Here is a 17,625-nt window from a genome sequence, read left to right as displayed (position 1 = left end):
AATTATGTGGGGTCGGTTGAGGCATTTGAACTCTTAGTTGCATCATGTGGGATTGAACCCAGGCACCCTGCATTGAGAGCTTGTGGAGTCTTAGCCACTGGACCACCAGGGAAGTCCCCCAAATAAATTTCTGTTATATACAAGCTACCCAGTCCATGATATTTTGTTACAGAAGCCCCAGTACATTAAGACATAAATCAGCCCAATTCACTGTGTGAAGAGATTACACAAGACTAGGATTGCCCAAGGAGAAGGCAATGGCAACCCACTCCAGTATTCTTGCCTGGAAAATCTCATGGACGGAGGAGCCTGGTAGGCTGCAGTCCATGGGGTCGCTAAGAGTCGGACACGACTGGGTGACTTCACTTTTACTTTTCACTTTCATGCATTGGAGGAGGAAATGGCAACCCACTCCAGTGTTCTTGCCTGGAGAATCCCAGGGACGGTGGGGCCTGGTGGGCTGCCGTCTATGGGGTCGCACAGAGTCGGACACGACTGAAGCGACTTAGCAGCAGCAGGATTGCCCAGGACTATCCTGACAACTGGCTACCACATTCCTTTTACTATAAAGTGAGTTCCTTGGTTAGAAACGATGTTGGTGGGATGCCAAGTTGATGAATAGATTCATTCATCCCTAACACATATGCTATCAGTCTTTCGACTTCAGGTTGATTAAGCACGTCCTCGTGTACATCAGTTTCCCTTTCCTGACTGTTCTGCACATTCCCAAATAACCATGCTCACCATAAACTGTATTTATATCACCCCTCACCATCACTTTCCTTATGTCATCTTGATTAAGTAGTAGCAGAAGCAATTCTATACATCAACACTGCCTCCTAGACTAGAAATCTCGGGAAGCCGAAGGCAGAGATTCTCAAAAATTAACCTGCATAGAAATCATCTAGAATGTTTTTAAAGTGAAGGTTCTGACTCAGAAAGTCTGGGATGGAGCCTGAGCTTAGGCATTCCTAACAATCGCCCAGGCAGTGACGCCAGGTCCTCGGATCACACTGGGCGGTAGCAAGCCCTCAGCAATGGAGTAAAAGGAGCCCTTACCCCGAATAGGGTACACCGGTTTTTGCGGTGCTGACTTCCCAGTCCACCTTGCCTTTTGAAAGGACATCCAGATTGGAACTCAGACGTTGACTTCCTAGAGTTTCAGGCTCTGGAAGTAGGAGATAGGAATCCTGAAAAGCTCGGGACCCATCCTAACCGGGAACTCCAGAGAGATTGAACAGAGACCTAAAGGACCGGGACTAGGTGACGTGAGGAAGGCTCATGGGATCCACCAGTTGCCCAGATTTAGCAGGCACCAACCCCACAGGGCCTCTTTGCAGCATTTTGAGGTCAAGGCAGAACCACTAACTACATCGCTGAATATCCGCTCCACACCGGAGGTCCCAGCCTGCGGTACTTCCGGTGAAAGAATCCGCCCCTCTATCCCAAGGAGACCGCGCAGAGCTGAGACTCCGCCTCCCGCCTATCTAATTGGGCAGGAGCACGTGGGTGCGGAGCGGCAAAGGGCGGAGCAAGGCGAGCCTGTCCACGCCGCCTCTGACTGGCCCAGTCGAGGGCCTGTTCAGTGCTTCCGGGAAGAGATCCCACCGTGTCCGCGCCTCCTGCCCTGCGCATGCGCGTGAGGGGCGAGCATAGGGACGCCCTGTAAAGGGCAGCAGACTCCTTAACACCGAGGTGGGGTTGTGGGTGCTGGAGATGGAAAACTCCGGGGACCCCCGAAAGCTTAACGTCCAAAGTAAAGCGTATTTCAGTGCAGTGGGGTTTTTGTTGTTCTGTTTTTTTTAGCCTTGCAAGTGCAGGGCCTCAAAAAGTTGGGTAAAAACTCAGAATTGTTCCTTTCTGCAGAAATCTTTAATAAAAGGCGAAAGAGTTATATGTTCTGAAAAGAAACCAGAGTATCGATGCGGTGTTTTTTCAAAGCGAAATCAATGCAAAAAAATCTTGGAACAAAATATCAAAGTTTAAAGACAAACTCAGTAAATAGAGCTTCCGTTAATCAAGAGAAAATATCTAAGACGGCAGTTCTTTCTTGAAGCCAAAATAGGAAGAGAACTAGATTTTGAAAATATTACTGATGTTTGATTCCACTGAACTTAGTGTCAAATACAAACATCAACCAGACATTAGTTAAAGTGGTGAAGCCGACTCTGTTCAGTAGTTACAATGATTCCCCCTTATCCTTGGGGGGTATGATCCAAGACCCCCAGTGAATACCTGAAACTATGGATCTACTGAACCGTCTATATAGTATTTTTCTTGTACTAACATAATTGTGATACAGTTTAATTTATAAAATAGGCACAATAAGATATTAACAATAAAATTAATAAGATAGAACACTTACAGTGATATACTGTAATAAATGGAGAAGGAAATGGCAACCCACTCGAGTATTCTTGCCTGAAAAATTCCATTGACAGAGGAACCTGGCAGTCTATAGTCCACCAGGTCCCAAAGAGTCCAACATGACTGAGCAACTGAGCACACACATTGTAATAAAATTATGTGAATATTGTCTCTCTCAAAATATCATGTACAAATGAAATGCCATTCCGTCTTAACTAAGCACTCATTACACACAATGGCTGTAATTTTTGCACTTTGGAGTGAAACAGCAAAACTTGCACAAATTTCTTCCGTTCAGTTCAGTCACTCAATCATGCCTGACTCTTTGCGACCCCATGAATCGCAGCACGCCAGCCCTCCCTGTCCATCACCAACTCCCGGAGTTCACTCAGACTCACATCCACCAAGTCAGTGATGCCATCCAGCCATCTCATCCTCTGTCATCCCCTTCTCCTCCTGACCCCAATCCCTCCCAGCATCAGAGTCTTTTCCAATGAGTCAACTCTTCACATGAGGTGGCCAAAGTACTGGAGTTTCAGCTTTAGCATCAGTCCTTCCAAATTTCTTACTTTTTCACAATTTCAAAAAAGATTGTTATGGTAGATCTTAGCAATCTCAGCATATTTTTTTCATCCTTTCCTTATCAGGTTGAAAACTTCGATCTTTTTACTTAAAAGAAGCACTTTATGGCTTCTCTTTGGTGAATCTGAATTTCCAGAATCACTACTCTCGTACTTTGAGGCTGTTAATAAGTAAAATAAGGGGTGACTTGAACACAAGCACTGCAATACCAGGACAGTTGACCTGAAAACCCAGAGAACTGCTAAGTGACTAATGGTCAGGATGTGCTGGATGAACAGATAATTCACGTCCTGGGCTGGACAGAGCAGAGGTGGCATTAAATTCCATCAGGCTACGCGTAATCGTGTGAAACTGAGAACTTATGAAGTGTTTATTTCTGGAATTTTTCATTTAATATTTTTCAAACCACAGTTGACCATGAGTAGCTAAAACTGCAGAAAGTGAAACTGTGAATAACGGGGCAGGGGGTGGGGGACTAGTGTACTGATAGCAAGGGAAGAAGCTTGAGCACAGTTTCTGCAGAGGTTATTGGGCCTTTTGAAGGGAGATGAGGGAGTCAAGAGAGGGGATGGTGGGGGCTCAAGGAGAGAAGTGAAAAATTACAGAAAGCAGGACAAGAGGGTTAATTTTTGTGAAAATGTTTTGGAAAAAATTAACCATTAAAAACTACATTAAAACATGTATATAGGCTTCCATAACACTTGAAAGGTGGTGGAGATCTGAGCCAAACCCATCAACTCCTTCAGGAAACTTTCTCATCTACCTCTCCAGTGACTTCCCCATATTGATTCAGTCATATAATCATTTATTTAGGCAAATAATAATTCTAGAGCAACCACTACATGCCAATTGAAAAAAAAATTAAAAACTTGGTCCTTGCACTAGTGGAGATACAGTCTAACTGAGGTAGGGAGCATGAGAATGAAAAAACAAAATAATTACTTCAAGGAAATTGATTTAAGCTACTTACTCATTCTTCATGAAACATGCTACACTTTACATGAACCAGACCCAGTGCCCAACGCTGAGTGTACAAATGAAATGCCATCCATCTTAACTAAGCACTCATTACACACAATGGCTGCAATTTTTGCACTTTGGAGTGCAACAGCAAAACTTGCATAAATTTCTTACTTCTTCACAATTTCAAAAAAGATGACCCAATCCTTATTGCCAGAATGGAAGACCCAAGAAGAATGCAAAAAAACTGCAGAAGACAGTTATACAGGAAAAGGCAAGCAATTCTGTGGGGATACCATATTAGATTCCAAGGGCTGCTGTAACAAAGTGCCACAAACTAGATGGCTTTAAACAACAGAAATTTATCTCACAGCTCTGGAGGCTAGAAGTCCAAAATCCAGGTGTTTGCAAGGTTGCTTCCTTCTGAATGTTCTGAGGGAGAATTCATTCCACTGTCTGGCTGCAGCAACCCTGTGGATCCTTAGGTTGCTTACTGCCAGCAATCCAGATGGTGCTTGTAAATGCATCGCTCCAGTCACTCAGCTGATTGCCAGCTGAGAAAGTACATTGGGGTTCCCTGGTGGTCTAGTGGTTAAGAATACACCTTCAAGCAAGGGACAATGGTTAGATTGCTGATTCAGAAAGATCCCACATGCCATGGAGCAACAAAGCTCATGTGCCATAACTACTGAGCCAGGACACCTAGAGCCTCTGCTCTGCAGCAAGAGAAGCCACTGCAATGAGAAGTCCACATGCCACAATAAAGAACAGCCCCTGCTCGCCACAACTAGAGCAAGCCCAACTGCAGCAAGGAAGACCCACCACAGCCAAAAACTAAATAAATAAAACTATTTTTTGTAAGTGCATTAGAACCCCTAGGGAAACTTTAGGGGGGGAAATAACTAATGCCCAAGTCCCAGCACAAAGATACTAATTTAATTGGTCAAGGTTTAGCCCAGCATTAGTATATATACTTTCAAAGCTCCATGGCTGATAATATCAAACATCCGAGATTGAAAACCAATAGTGGTTTCTGAGAATATTTCCAGAAGGGAAATGCAAAAATATTTGTTATGTGTAACTTTTAAAAGTGATCACTTAGAAATGAAAACGACATTTTGGCAAAGTAATTTAAAATACAGTAACTAGAAATAAATGCAATTACCTGTTTAAAGGGTTGTACTTAAGTCCCAGGTCATTGCTAAGTATCTGCTGAGAGTATTTCTTTATTCTGAGTTCTTTGTAGACACTGACAGATTGCTACATTTCAGGGAATTGGCAAAGATTTACACAACTGCCAATGAAAGATCTATGGTACTATCATCAAGAAGAGCATGTTTTCCTGCCAATCACTTTTTGCAAGGCCCCTTTCAAGTCCCTGTTCCTCAGGCTGTAGATGAAAGGATTCAGCATGGGGGTCACCACCGTGTACATCACAGTAGCTACAGTGTCCTTCTCAGAAGAATGTGAGGATGAAGGGTTGAAATACACAGCAATGATGGTGCCATAGAAGAGGGAAACCACAGCCAGGTGGGAGCCACAGGTGGAGAAGGCTTTCCATCTCCCCTTTGTGGATGGGATCCTCAGGACAGCACAGGTGATAAGGACATATGAAGCCAGGATGCAAACGAACGGGGTGATCATGATCAGGGCACCCTCAGACAGAATCATCACCTCACTGAGGTGTGTGTCAGAGCAGGAGAGTTTGAGGAGGGGGGTCATATCACAGAAGAAGTGGGGGATGGCATTGTCTGCACAGAAGGAGAGTCGAGCCATCAGCAGGGTGTGCAAGAGCATATCCAGAATGGCAGTGACCCACGACCCAGTGACCAGCAGGGCACAGAGCTGAGGGGTCATCTTCGCTGAATAGTGTAAGGGGTGGCATACAGCCACAAAGCGGTCATAGGCCATTACAGCCAGGAGGAAATTGTCCATGTCCACGAACATGAAAACAAAGTACATCTGCGTCAGACACCCAGAGAAAGAGATGGTCTGTCTCCCGAGTATGTGGTTGGCCAGCACCTTGGGGACAGTGGTGGAGGAGAAGCAGATGTCCACGAAAGACAGGTTGAAGAGGAAGAAGTACATGGGGATGTGCAGGCGGGAGTCCACGCTGATGGCTAGGAGGATGAGGAGGTTTCCCAGGACGGTGGCCAGGTACATGGTGAGGAAGAGCAGGAAGAGGAGCTGCTGCTGCTGGGGCTGCCTGGAGAGCCCCAGGAGGAGGAACTCAGAGACACTCGACTGGTTTGCCCCTCTCCTAAGCTGAATCTGGGTGAAGAGACAACAGCGAAATCAGAAACCCAGACAAGGAAGGTCAATAACTGCGAAATCGGGCTCCAGGCAGGATCACATTTGCAAATCAGTTTACAGATTTGCTACTACCGTTGTGCTCACCCCACCTACGCTCCTGATCTCCAACACTCAGTTCTGATGTTTTCCCCACTGGACTCACTGATTCTTATGTTATTAGAATCCCATGGACAGAGGACCTGTAGGGCTACAGTCTATGGGGTTGCAAAGAGTCAGACACGACTGAGCACCTAAAATTTTAGCCCTTGTGTGGCTGCTTTGGGGAATGACAGTCTTTGCTGACTGGGCTGGAAGAGCCCTGAATAGAACAACCAACTGCTTGTTTAGTAGCAAGGCCGTGTTCAACTCTTTGCGATTCCATGGACTATCGCTCCCCAGGCTCCTCCATCCATGGAATTCTCTAGGCAAGAATACTTAAGTGGGTTGCCATTTCCTCCTCCAGGGGATCTTTCCTGAACCAGGGATCCAACCTGCATTGGCAGGCATTGCCAGGCAGATTCTTTACCACTGAGGCACCAGGGAAGCCGATGAACAATCAGCTGATGGTGTATTATTATCTTGAAAATACCATTGCTTTCTCCCCTGTGCTTTATTGAGGATTTATTGAGGCATAACTGACGAAATTTTTATTAAAAATATCTGAAAACGGGCAAGCTTCTACACAGCATGACTCTTTGACTATATGCTGCTGCTGCTGCTGCTAAGTCACTTCAGTCATGTCTGACTCTGTGCAACCCCATAGATGGCAGCCCACCAGGCTCCCCGGTCCCTGGGATTCTCCAGGCAAGAATACTGGAGTGGGTTGCCATTTCCTTCTCCAATGCATGAAAGTGAAAAGTGAAAGTGAAGTCGCTCAGTCATGTCTGACTCTTCGCAACCGCATGGATTTCAGTCTACCAGGCTCCTCTGTGCATGGGATTTTCCAGGCAAGAGTACTGGAGTGGAGTGCCATTGCATTCTCCCTTTGAGTATATAGTCTCTGCTTAAACACTCCAGTTCTTCCCCTACCCACCTAACTCATACATGGCTCTTAAAGAAACAAGAGGAACGGTTGATCATTACTGGGTTCATCTTGAGTGACACCTGATGGACTCACGACCTCCTGCTATTAACTTCCTGTATCTGGAAGACATGGCAGAGGAGGTTCCTTTAAAGATTTCCCGTCTTAATAGATATCAGTGTCTTCACTGCTGTATTCTTACCTGGGGGAGGTTGGTGCTTACTGCCATCAAGCGTTCTTCATGTCTGGATAAGTGGTCATCAGTGCTTCTATCCATTTCGAGGACCAGAATGTCTTAGAAACACAGACAGGTCCTGTGAGTGGGGAGCAGGGTTCATGGTCCTAGTCCCCTGTACAGGAATAATATTTGGGGCAATCACAGAGCAGGTGTTTGCAAGAACTTCACAACCATTGGGACCAAATTCCCTAAGAGCCTCATTAGAGAGAAGAACAAGGATTTAATAACTGAGTCTCTCCATCTACGGGCACAGGCCCAGATCAGCCAGGTCCCAGGTTTGAGGTCCCAGGGAATTTTGTCTGGGATTTATCGCCATAGTGCTGTCTTCATTTCTGTTTTTTTTTTTTTTTCCCAGAAAAAATATGGAATGCTTCACGAATTTGCGTGTCATCCTTGTGCAGGGGCCATGCTAATCTGTCTTCATTTCTAGTATCTTCAAGTTTTGACCCAAGAGTGACATCTAAACCTTAGACAATATTTTTTACCATCATCATGTGGTACAAAGAGGCCAAAAAGTAGGCAAGACAATTATTTATGCAGTGGCATTGTGTCTTTAAAAAAAATGAACATACCTTACTTTATTTTAAAAATAATGTTACATATGTATTAATTGTTGGCTCTGCTTGGTCTTCGTTGCTGTGTGGGCTTTTTTCTAGCCGCAGCAAGTGGGGGCCACTCTCTAGTTGTGGTGTGCAGCTCCTCATTGCAGGGGCTTCTCTCATTGCAGAGCATGGGCTCTAGAGCAGAGGCTCAGTAGTGGCGGTGCACAGGCTTAGTTGCTCCACAGAATGTGGGATCTTCCCAGACCAGGGATCACACTGTGTCTCCTTCATTGGCAGGCAGATTCTTTACCACTGAACCACCAGGGAAGCCCCATACCTTACTTTAAAAATACTTTTTTTGCCAAAAAAGTGCTAACCGTTATCTGAGTCTTAAGAGAGCCAGAATCTTTTGTAATAGTAACATCGAAGATTACTGATTATATGTCACTATAAAACTATCATAATAATGAAAAAGTTTCACATATTGCAAGAATTACCAAAATAGGACAGAGACACAAAGTGAGCAAATGTTTCTGGGGAGAAGGCACCAAGAGACTTGTTTGACACAGAGTTGCCACCAACTTTCAATTTGCTAAAAAAAAAAAAAATGCAGTAACTATGTAGCAAAATAGAATGAGGCACGCCTGTGTTACTCCCAGCAGGGGCAGGAGCCAGAGTGCCTGCATTTACACCAGTTCCTAAGCCCTGATTCTCAGAGAATGATGTGACAAGGACAAGTACCACCTGCATACACAATGCATGTGTCACAGGAGAGGATTCCTCAGCTTAAGAAATCAGATCTTGTCACTGGGGATAAGCCTGGCTGAACTTTGCCCGAAAAGAATACATTTATTATACTGCTGCTGCTAAGTCACTTCAGTCGTGTCCAACTCTGTGCGACCCCATAGGTGGCAGCCCACCAGGCTCCCCTGTCCCTGGAACTCTCCAGGCAAGAACACTGGAGTGGGTTGCCATTTCCTTCTCCAATGCAGGAAAGTGAATGAAAGTGAAGTCGCTCAGTCGTGTCCAACCCTCAGCGACCCCATAGACTGCAGCCCACCAGGCTCCTCCATCCATGGGATTCTCCAGGCAGGAGTACTGGAGTGGGGTGCCATTGCCTACACTGGATGGTGAAAAATCTGCCCTTTGCTCTGGAAAGACACACAGTTTCTATCTTCCAGTGCTGTTCATTATAGAAACATCCTTGAACAAATGGTCTAGAACAAAAGAAGTGAATGTCTCTGGTCACAAAATGTGCAGAAAAGCAATAAACACATGGAGAACTGTGTCTTACAAAGCATGTATTAATTTTATACTCGTGATTTTTTTTTAAATAAATGTATTTATTTATTTTTGACTGAACTGGGTCTTCGTTGCTGCACGGGGATTTTCTCTGGCTGTGGAGAGCAGGAGATACTCCCTAGTTTCGAGGGCTTCTCATTGCCATGGCTTCTCTTGTTTCAGAGTCTGGGCTCCAGAGTACAGGCATCAGTGGTTGTGGCAACAGGCTTAGTTGCCCCGAGGAAGGTGCGGAATCCTCCTGGACCAGGGATGGAACCCATGTTCTCTGCATTGGCAGGTGGATTTTTAGCTGCTGGACTACCAGGGAAGTCTGTTTCCTTTATTTGTAGCCGGGAATGGGAGATGGAAACATTCATCAGTGACTATTCTTTCTAAGTATAGAATTATATTCTAATTTTCTCTAGTGTACTAGAAGCTTAAAAACAAAAAGACACTGACACAGGGAAAGAACCCTTCATCAAGTCAACTATTTTAGAAAGTCTGAGAGAATGAATGAACACAAGCTGAAAGGAAGTAGAGATGTGATTTTAATATTAACTAAAGCCTGCTTTAAGATGAAAAAGGATTAAAGAGGATAAAGATCTTTCAGTTCCTAACAGATACAATCTATGATGAATGTATAACATTCGTGAAGCTCCATGCCCTCCATAACCCAGCATCAAATCAAAAGGTAAAATCTATTAATATACAGAGAGAAAATAGTTGAAATGTTTATTACTTTACAGATCAATCAACATCCAAATATTGTAGAGAAAATAGTTAAAATGTTCACTACTTTACAAATCAATCAATATCCAAATATTATCATCTTCATATACACTTATGTGAATCCTGATTCACAGATACAGCTATGATGTAGAAGAAACCTGATTGAAGTCCATTACATATAAAAAAAGACCCCAAGGTTCCAGCAGGAATCTCAAAGGTAGAAGGGTAAATCTGAGCTGAGTGTTCATGGGCAGAGCTGGTTTGACACAATGGAGTTGGGAGCCCCCATGCATGGAGCCACCATGGAGCAGAGTCAGAATTTTATGGAGGATAAAACAAACTTGACCTCCAATAGCTGTGACCCGAGGCCAGAGGTGGACCCCCAAAGGGATGTGAGCCACGAGCATCAATGCTGCAGCAAAACAGGCCTCCGGGAGATCAAACAAGATCAAGGTTCAGTAGCTACACTGGGTTCTAGCAACTCACACAATCATGGCCTTGGGTGGGTCCAACTTCCAGTTCTCTCTCTCCACCTGGCAGCAGAAAGCAAGACTGACTGATTCCTTTGAGTGAATTTCTGAGATGCTCTGACACCAAGAGAAAGGTACTGGACTTTCTGACAGTTTTATCAGGTGGGGTGGGACAGAAATAATGAAGAAATAAAGGAATGATGACCTTAATTTTTACTCCAAGTTCGGGCAATAGGTATGTAGGCTAACTGTGACACTAAGGAACACAAAGATGTCTACACCAGGAAGTGTACAGCTATGTTATTTATAGCACAGAGACACTTTAAGTTGTCCAGAGTCAAGGAATAAATAAATTGCATCCATGAGTGGATAAAATATTATATGGCCATTAAAATCAAATTTCTAAGACTTTTACTGAGATGGGAAGAAGGAAGTGGAAAATGAGAACACAAATGGGAAAAGTGCAGCCAACTTTTCTAAAGCTATGCTAACTCACTTCAGTCGTGTCTGACTCTGTGTGACCCCATGGACGGCAGCCCACCAGGCTTCTCCGTCCGTGGGATTCTCCAGGCAAGAACACTGGAGTGGGTTGCCATTTCCTTCTCCAATACATGAAAGTGGAAAGTGAAAGTGAACTCGCTCAGTCGTGTCTGACTCTTAGCGACCCCATGGACTGCAGCCTACCAGGCTCCTCCGTCCATGGGATTTTCCAAGCAACAGTACTGGAGTGGGGTGCCATTGCCTTCTCCCATGTGTAATACTGAAGTTATCTTGGAGCAGCAAATTTACAAGTTATTTTGATCTTCTTCTTAATGATTTTTTTAATGTTCCATAGTATGTAGGTATTACCTGTCAAGTAACAAGTGATTTTTAAATGAGGCAAATTTTAAACTCCTTCTCAAGCAAGAATGTTCAAATTAAAAGTTAAGGCGAGGATTTCCCTGGTGATATACTGGTAAAGAACTTGCCTTCCAATGTGGGAGATGCGGGTTCCATCCCTGGTTGGGGAACTAAGATGGTATATACCTCTGGGTAACACAGCCCCTTCACTGCAATGAAGACCCAGCACAGCCAAAATAGATAAAAGTTTAGGCGACATTCATTCATCCTTTTTTTTATTTTTCTTTCAGCTAGATCTGAGTATTGCCTTTGGTCTAAGAGCAGTGCCAGACACTAGGGAATAAAGTGAATAGCATGTGAATTTGGGTATGGACTGTCTCATAATATGTGGGAAATCCTTGTGGAGGGGAAGAATAAACCAAAGGAAAAAACAGAGCTCGAGAATCAGAAGGGTTCGTGGAGGACGAGGTGGCATTTGACTTGGTTTGAAGGTGTGGCGGAGGGTTGCTAGCCAGGGAGGAAAGCAAGGGGCAAATGTTGATTTGGATTCCTAGTACCAAAAATTGCCCGGATGACCCCGCCCCCTAAGATCAGACAGCCAATCAGGATGCTCACAGGGGGTTTCCGCATTCTGCGCCGCTTCGCCTCTCCAAGATCTGAACCGAAAGTCCACCTGAGCCCCTGAGTCTCACCTGAAATATTACTATCGACTTTAGTCCTCATATTTCACTCGGTTGTTTCTTTATCTGCGTCTCATAACCACTCTTGTGAGCGTTTTTGTGACCCAGTCTTTATGACTCACCATGACAGAGAGCACATAAGATGATGGAGACCAGTGATTCGTCATCCTGACTGCACAATAGAATCGCGAGATTTCTAAAACCTCAGTGTTAAGGCCCCACATCCAGAGATTCTGATCTATTTGGTCTGTGCTGGGACCTGGACATCAGTGGGTGGGCCGTAACTTCCAGGTGACTTTAATATTCAAAAATATGTGGAACCTGTATCTTTCTAAACATACCACTTAAAAAATTGGATGTGGTTGTAAAATAATTCAAAAGTTAGTCATTAAAAAAAAAAAAAACCCCGTCTCTTTACTTGGTAGATGCAGCAGGGTTATAGATGAATTAGGTCCACAAATAAATAATGATTGTCTTCTACATGCCCCTCAGTTCAGTTCAGTCGCTCAGTCGTGTCCGACTCTTTGCAACCCCATGAATTGCAGCACTCCAGGCCTCCCTGTCCATCAACGTTTCCTTCCAGATTGCCCTTGGCAAAACGGCTCAACAGCTACTTAGTTACTAAGAAAATAAATCTGCATGGGGAGGATGCTCAGTTTTGATTCTCTCCTGAGACAGAAAACATTTTCCTGCCAACCACTTTTCCAAGAGCCCTTTTCAAGTCTCTGTTCCTCAGGCTGTAGATGAAAGGATTCAGCATGGGGGTCACCACCGTGTACATCACAGTAGCTACAGTGTCCTTCTCCGACGAGTGGGAGGACAAAGGGTTGAAATACACAGCAATGATGGTGCCATAGAAGAGGGAAACCACAGCCAGGTGGGAGCCACAGGTGGAGAAGGCTTTCCATCTCCCCTTTGTGGATGGGATCCTCAGGACAGCACAGGTGATGCGGACATATGAAGCCAGGATGCAAACGAACGGGGTGATCATGATCAGGGCACCCTCAGTCAGAATCACCACCTCATTGAGGTGTGTGTCAGAGCAGGAGAGTTTGAGGAGGGGGGTCACATCACAGAAGAAATGGGGGATGGCATTGTCTGCACAGAAGGAGAGTCGAGCCATCAGCAGGGTGTGCAACAGGACATTCAAGTTGGCAATGATCCACGACCCAGTGACCAGCAGGACACAGAGCTGGGGGGTCATCTTCGCTGAATAGTGTAAGGGGTGGCATACAGCCACAAAGCGGTCATAGGCCATCACAGCCAGGAGGAAATTGTCCATGTCCACGAACATGAAAACAAAGTACATCTGCGTGAGACACCCAGAGAAAGAGATGGTCTGTCTCCCGAGTATGTGGTTGGCCAGCACTTTGGGGACAGTGGTGGAGGAGAAGCAGATGTCCACGAAAGACAGGTTGCAGAGGAAGAAGTACATGGGGATGTGCAGGCGAGAGTCCATGCTGATGGCTAGGAGGATGAGCAGGTTTCCCAGGACTGTGGCCAGGTACATGGTCAGGAAGAGCAGGAAGAGGAGCTGCTGCTGCTGGGGCTGCCTGGAGAGCCCCAGGAGGAGGAACTCAGAGACTCTCGACTGGTTCGCCTCTCCCATGTGGCTGGGAGCCTAGACCCAAAAGCAGACAGCAGCAGGAAAAATTCAAAAGTCTGGAAATGATGGTCAAAATGGGGCAATTAAGAAGAATGCAAGGAAAAAGGCAGTGGTATTAAAACCTTGCTGAGGCATTAGCACTTTTCTCCAGGTATGTTTTGTGCCTCTTCTATTAGCAAAATGAGGGCTGTTTCCCTATGCTCGTGCTGTACCTCTAGAAGGACACCGAGAAAATGTGACAGTGGTTTTGTCCATAATTTTTGTGTATGTTTAAACTTTCTACCATAATCATGTATTTTTTAATGTAAGTATCAGAAACACTACAGATACAGGAATATTAATAGAGACTTTATTATTTATGATGAGTACTGGATAACACAAGTGTAAAAGGTTGACATAGAGACTGACATGTAGTAAGCATATACCCTGAAACAGAGTACTGATGTCATTGATATTAATATCATTAGTGATGTTGCCTTAGAGAATATTTTTTAGTTCCCTTACCTCTAATCTGTAGCTGTTACACATTCCTAGCACACCTGCTCTGAGGATGATATAATGATCAATCAAAAACTGCTACTAATGATAGTATCGCTGCTACTTCTTCCTGGGCTCAAATTTCTGGAGCAATTTACAGAGCTCTGAGTCAGCCTTTTTGGCTATGTGTGCTGAGCTCCCTAACTCAAATTCCTAAAATTAAAATGGAAACAACCCAGAGGATTGGCAGAAACTCAGTCCATTTGTTTTCCTCACAGTTCAGAGTCTCATAAACAGATAAAACATACTGGCTATGCCCGAGCAAGAACTGCAGATGAGCTCAGAACTGTTTCTACAAAGTCACTAAAGGAAGATGTAATGAGGAGTGCCCCCTTAAGGCTTTACACCTTGCTGCTGCTGCTGCTGCTAAGTCGCTTCAGTCTTGTCTGACTCTGTGTGACCCCATAGACAGCAGCCCACCAATAAATAAATTTACATAAATAAATAAATAAATGATTGATGAAGTCCCACCCATCTGACTCTTACCAGGAAGAATGTAGTCTTCACGGTCCCCAGAATTCCCATGTTTGCTTCTCTTTTCTAGACCTGGCAAGAGATTTTTTTTCTGAAGGAGAGGGACTCATCTTTGGGTTTTTAGGCTGAGTCTGCATGAACAAGGGGATGGGGTGCACAGACACAGCCCTTTGTGCAAGAAGGATGTTTGGGTATCACATGGTCAGCTCTTTACAGGAGACTAGATGGCCACTAGGGCCATATGCCCTGAGGGCCTCATTAGAGACAAGCAGATAGTCACTGTCTCCTCTCCTCTGTGGGCTTTTTTTGGATCCAACACTGGTAATAAAGACCTGTCATCAGAGTTATATAATTGCTGCTTCAGGACTTGGCAACACTGGAAATGATGTAATCTTGGGGATCATCAGCATCTGCAACCCTTCTGCTAGAGAAAACTCCCAATTCTATATTTTATCCCCCACCTAGCCTTGCTGGGAAATACACATGAAGCTGGATAAGGGTTAAACTTTGGATAACCTAGATCAGTACTGAATTCCAGACCCACATCATCGGTTGTATGACTTTGAGAAAGCTACCGATCTTCAGAGAATTACAAATTTTCACTCTCTGTAGAAAGGAGAAATAATAATCACCTTGTAGAATTGTGAGATTAAATGAGGTAATTTATGTTAAACACCCATGACCTCTAACTTCATCAATGCACTAGGCTAGGACCATGACCACTAGGTGAAGGTTAAAGTTATTTGTGATGTTTATACCCTTTGTTTTCTGTTTAATCACCTGTGTTTTGGATAAATAACATTCAGAAATAGTGTCACATATTTATCTTCATATGTCAATAGTTATTTTTACAATGGGTCAGTGGAAAAATCTTTCATTCTATATTTTAATTTGGGGGTAAATGAGGTAGAAATAGGAAACATTGCTGAATTCATTTATAAATTGGTAGAACATGGATGTTAATGAGGAACAGAGAATTCCTGAGTCCAATACATAGTGTTGTATTTGTGCTGAGGGCAAGATCTGGCTTTAAGATGCCCAATAAAGCCTTTAATCTTATGCATTGCAATTTACTTCCCTGAGTTCATAGTATTAAAGGGTTACTCATAAAAACCATACACCTGGGTCATAAGTGACTGTTGAATTCCTTTAGAAAAAGAAAAAAAAAAAAAAAAAAAGGTCCTTTAGACATCAGAGTGTTTCTGCTTCCCTGGTGGCTCAGAGGTAAAGCATCTGCCCGCAATGTTGGAGACCTGGGTTCAATCCCTGGGTCAGGAAAACCCCCTGGAGAAGGAAATGGCAAGCAACTCTGGCACTCTTGCCTGGAAAATCCCATGGACAGAGAAGCCTGGTAGGCTACAGTCCATGGGGTCGCAAAGAGTCGGACACGACTGAGCGACTTCACTTTCACTTTCTAGCTAGTCATCCACTACTTGGGTTATTGATCATCAATATATTTCCTATGCTAACTAGGGCATTTTAATAAACATCTTTAACCTGCTCCCAGTAACTCAAAGGGTTTCCCAGGTGGCGCTGGTGGTAAAGAACGCACCTGCCAATATAGCAGACAAATGTGGGTTCAATCCATGGGTTGGGAGGATGCCCTGGAGGAGGCATGGCAACCCACTCCAGTATTCTTGCCTGGGGACTCCCATGGACAGAGGAGCCTGGCGGGCTGCTAACCATGTGGTTGCAAAGAGTCGGACATGGCTGAAGTGACCCAGCACGCATGCAGTAACTCAAAATAAGAATATCAGGACTGTAATGAGCCTTCACATCTCCATCAGATACATGCTATGACATCAAGTTCTCTACATTCCATCTCCAAAAATAGGCCAATGTCCCCACATATGAAATTGATTATCAAAGATCTGGGGAGGGGGAGGAGAATGGTGACTGGATTATCTGCTTAAGGAGAAATAGACTCTATTTGTTGATGTAACTGCAAAGCCCAAAGTTCTTCTTGCAAAGCCTGTGTGTTTCAGACAGGGCTAGATTCAGGGGCCCAAATAATGACATCAGGACCTGTATTTCTCTATCCTCTACTCTGTTTGCTTCTGTTTGTCTTCACTCTGCAGACTCTCTCCATGTGGCAAGAAGGTAGCCATCAGTACGTCCAAACTCACATCTTCCCAGACTAACCATAGAAGGGCGCTTCTATCAGTTTATTGGCACTGTTGTTAGGCAAGATTATGATCAATCCTTCTTGAATCATATGCCCAGATCAGAATTAACCATGCCTGGTGGGAAAGTGGGGTATTCTGGTCAACATGTGTCATAAACCCAGGCCATTCCATACGGGAATTCAGTGATGGAAATTTATCACCAGGACTAAATGGAGGAAAGGAGTAGTCTCACAAATATATCCAGAAGAAAAGAGAAAGGAAAGAAATGGGAAGGAATGCTATGGAACACATATATATATATATGTTCCATATATATGTACACAGAACACAAACATATATGTTTTATATATATATATAAACAAAATATATAAATATCAGTTACTATTGTCACACGAGTGTATGTTCCTCAGTTCTTTGTCTCATCACAACAAAGATTTGGAGCGACGGACATTAAAGCCCTTGGCGAGTCACAGCTCTTGGGTCTTGGACAAACCGTGTTATAGCTCTTAAGCAAATCAGTGTTACAGCTCTATTTTATTTAGAAGATAACAGGAGAATCCATCCTCGAAGCGTGAGGGCATGCCAACCCAAAGACTCAAAGAGAAGAGAGTGGAGGAGCGTGCAGGGGAGGGGGAGAGAGAGAAAGAGAGAGAGAGAGAGAAAGAGCGCAGCCCACAGGAGAGAAAGAGAGCAAACGCTTTGGCTCCTCCTTTTATCTGCTTTTTCCTCCACCTGGGCCTGCCCTATGTAAATTGGGCTTAGCCAGGAGTGCTGTTTGTTCTACCTGAAGTCTTCACTCTGGTCCTCAGACCTTCCTTTGACCTTCCTTTGTTCTATTTTCTCGGGCTTTTCCCTTCCTTGCCTTTTAGCCACCGCCAAT

General features: G+C 44.3%; 2 protein-coding genes, 1 non-coding gene and 1 pseudogene across 3 annotated transcripts; all 4 read right to left on the bottom strand.

The window, feature by feature from the left end:
- Nucleotides 1-1,804: 1,804 nt before the first annotated feature.
- LOC133238956 (U5 spliceosomal RNA) lies at nucleotides 1,805-1,920 on the bottom strand. Its single transcript, XR_009733695.1, has one exon. It is a non-coding gene; the product is annotated as a U5 spliceosomal RNA (small nuclear RNA).
- Nucleotides 1,921-5,232: 3,312 nt separating this feature from the next.
- Nucleotides 5,233-6,204, bottom strand: LOC133237986 (olfactory receptor 1F1-like; the record flags this gene model as incomplete). Its single annotated transcript, XM_061400512.1, has 1 exon — nucleotides 5,233-6,204. A coding segment is annotated over one exon (972 nt), but the record flags the coding sequence as incomplete, so codon positions are not given.
- Nucleotides 6,205-7,816: 1,612 nt separating this feature from the next.
- Nucleotides 7,817-7,913, bottom strand: LOC133238968 (U6 spliceosomal RNA; annotated as a pseudogene).
- A 4,448-nt stretch (nucleotides 7,914-12,361) lies between these two features.
- On the bottom strand, nucleotides 12,362-13,681 carry LOC133238168 (olfactory receptor 1F1-like). The gene has a single exon (XM_061400976.1). The coding sequence runs from the start codon at nucleotides 13,609-13,611 to the stop codon at nucleotides 12,655-12,657; it is 957 nt and encodes a 318-aa protein (XP_061256960.1). The 5' UTR covers nucleotides 13,612-13,681; the 3' UTR covers nucleotides 12,362-12,654.
- Nucleotides 13,682-17,625: the final 3,944 nt, after the last annotated feature.

Source organism: Bos javanicus, chromosome 25 (genome assembly GCF_032452875.1).
Source record: "Bos javanicus breed banteng chromosome 25, ARS-OSU_banteng_1.0, whole genome shotgun sequence".
Taxonomy (NCBI): domain Eukaryota; kingdom Metazoa; phylum Chordata; class Mammalia; order Artiodactyla; family Bovidae; genus Bos; species Bos javanicus.
Note: the sequence above shows the minus strand (reverse complement) of the source record. Positions and strands in the feature narration are given on the sequence as shown.

Bases quoted from the DNA above. Each gene is read 5' to 3' on its own strand.
- LOC133238168 (XM_061400976.1), bottom strand. From the start codon at position 13,611: ATGGGAGAGGCGAACCAGTCGAGAGTCTCTGAGTTCCTCCTCCTGGGG.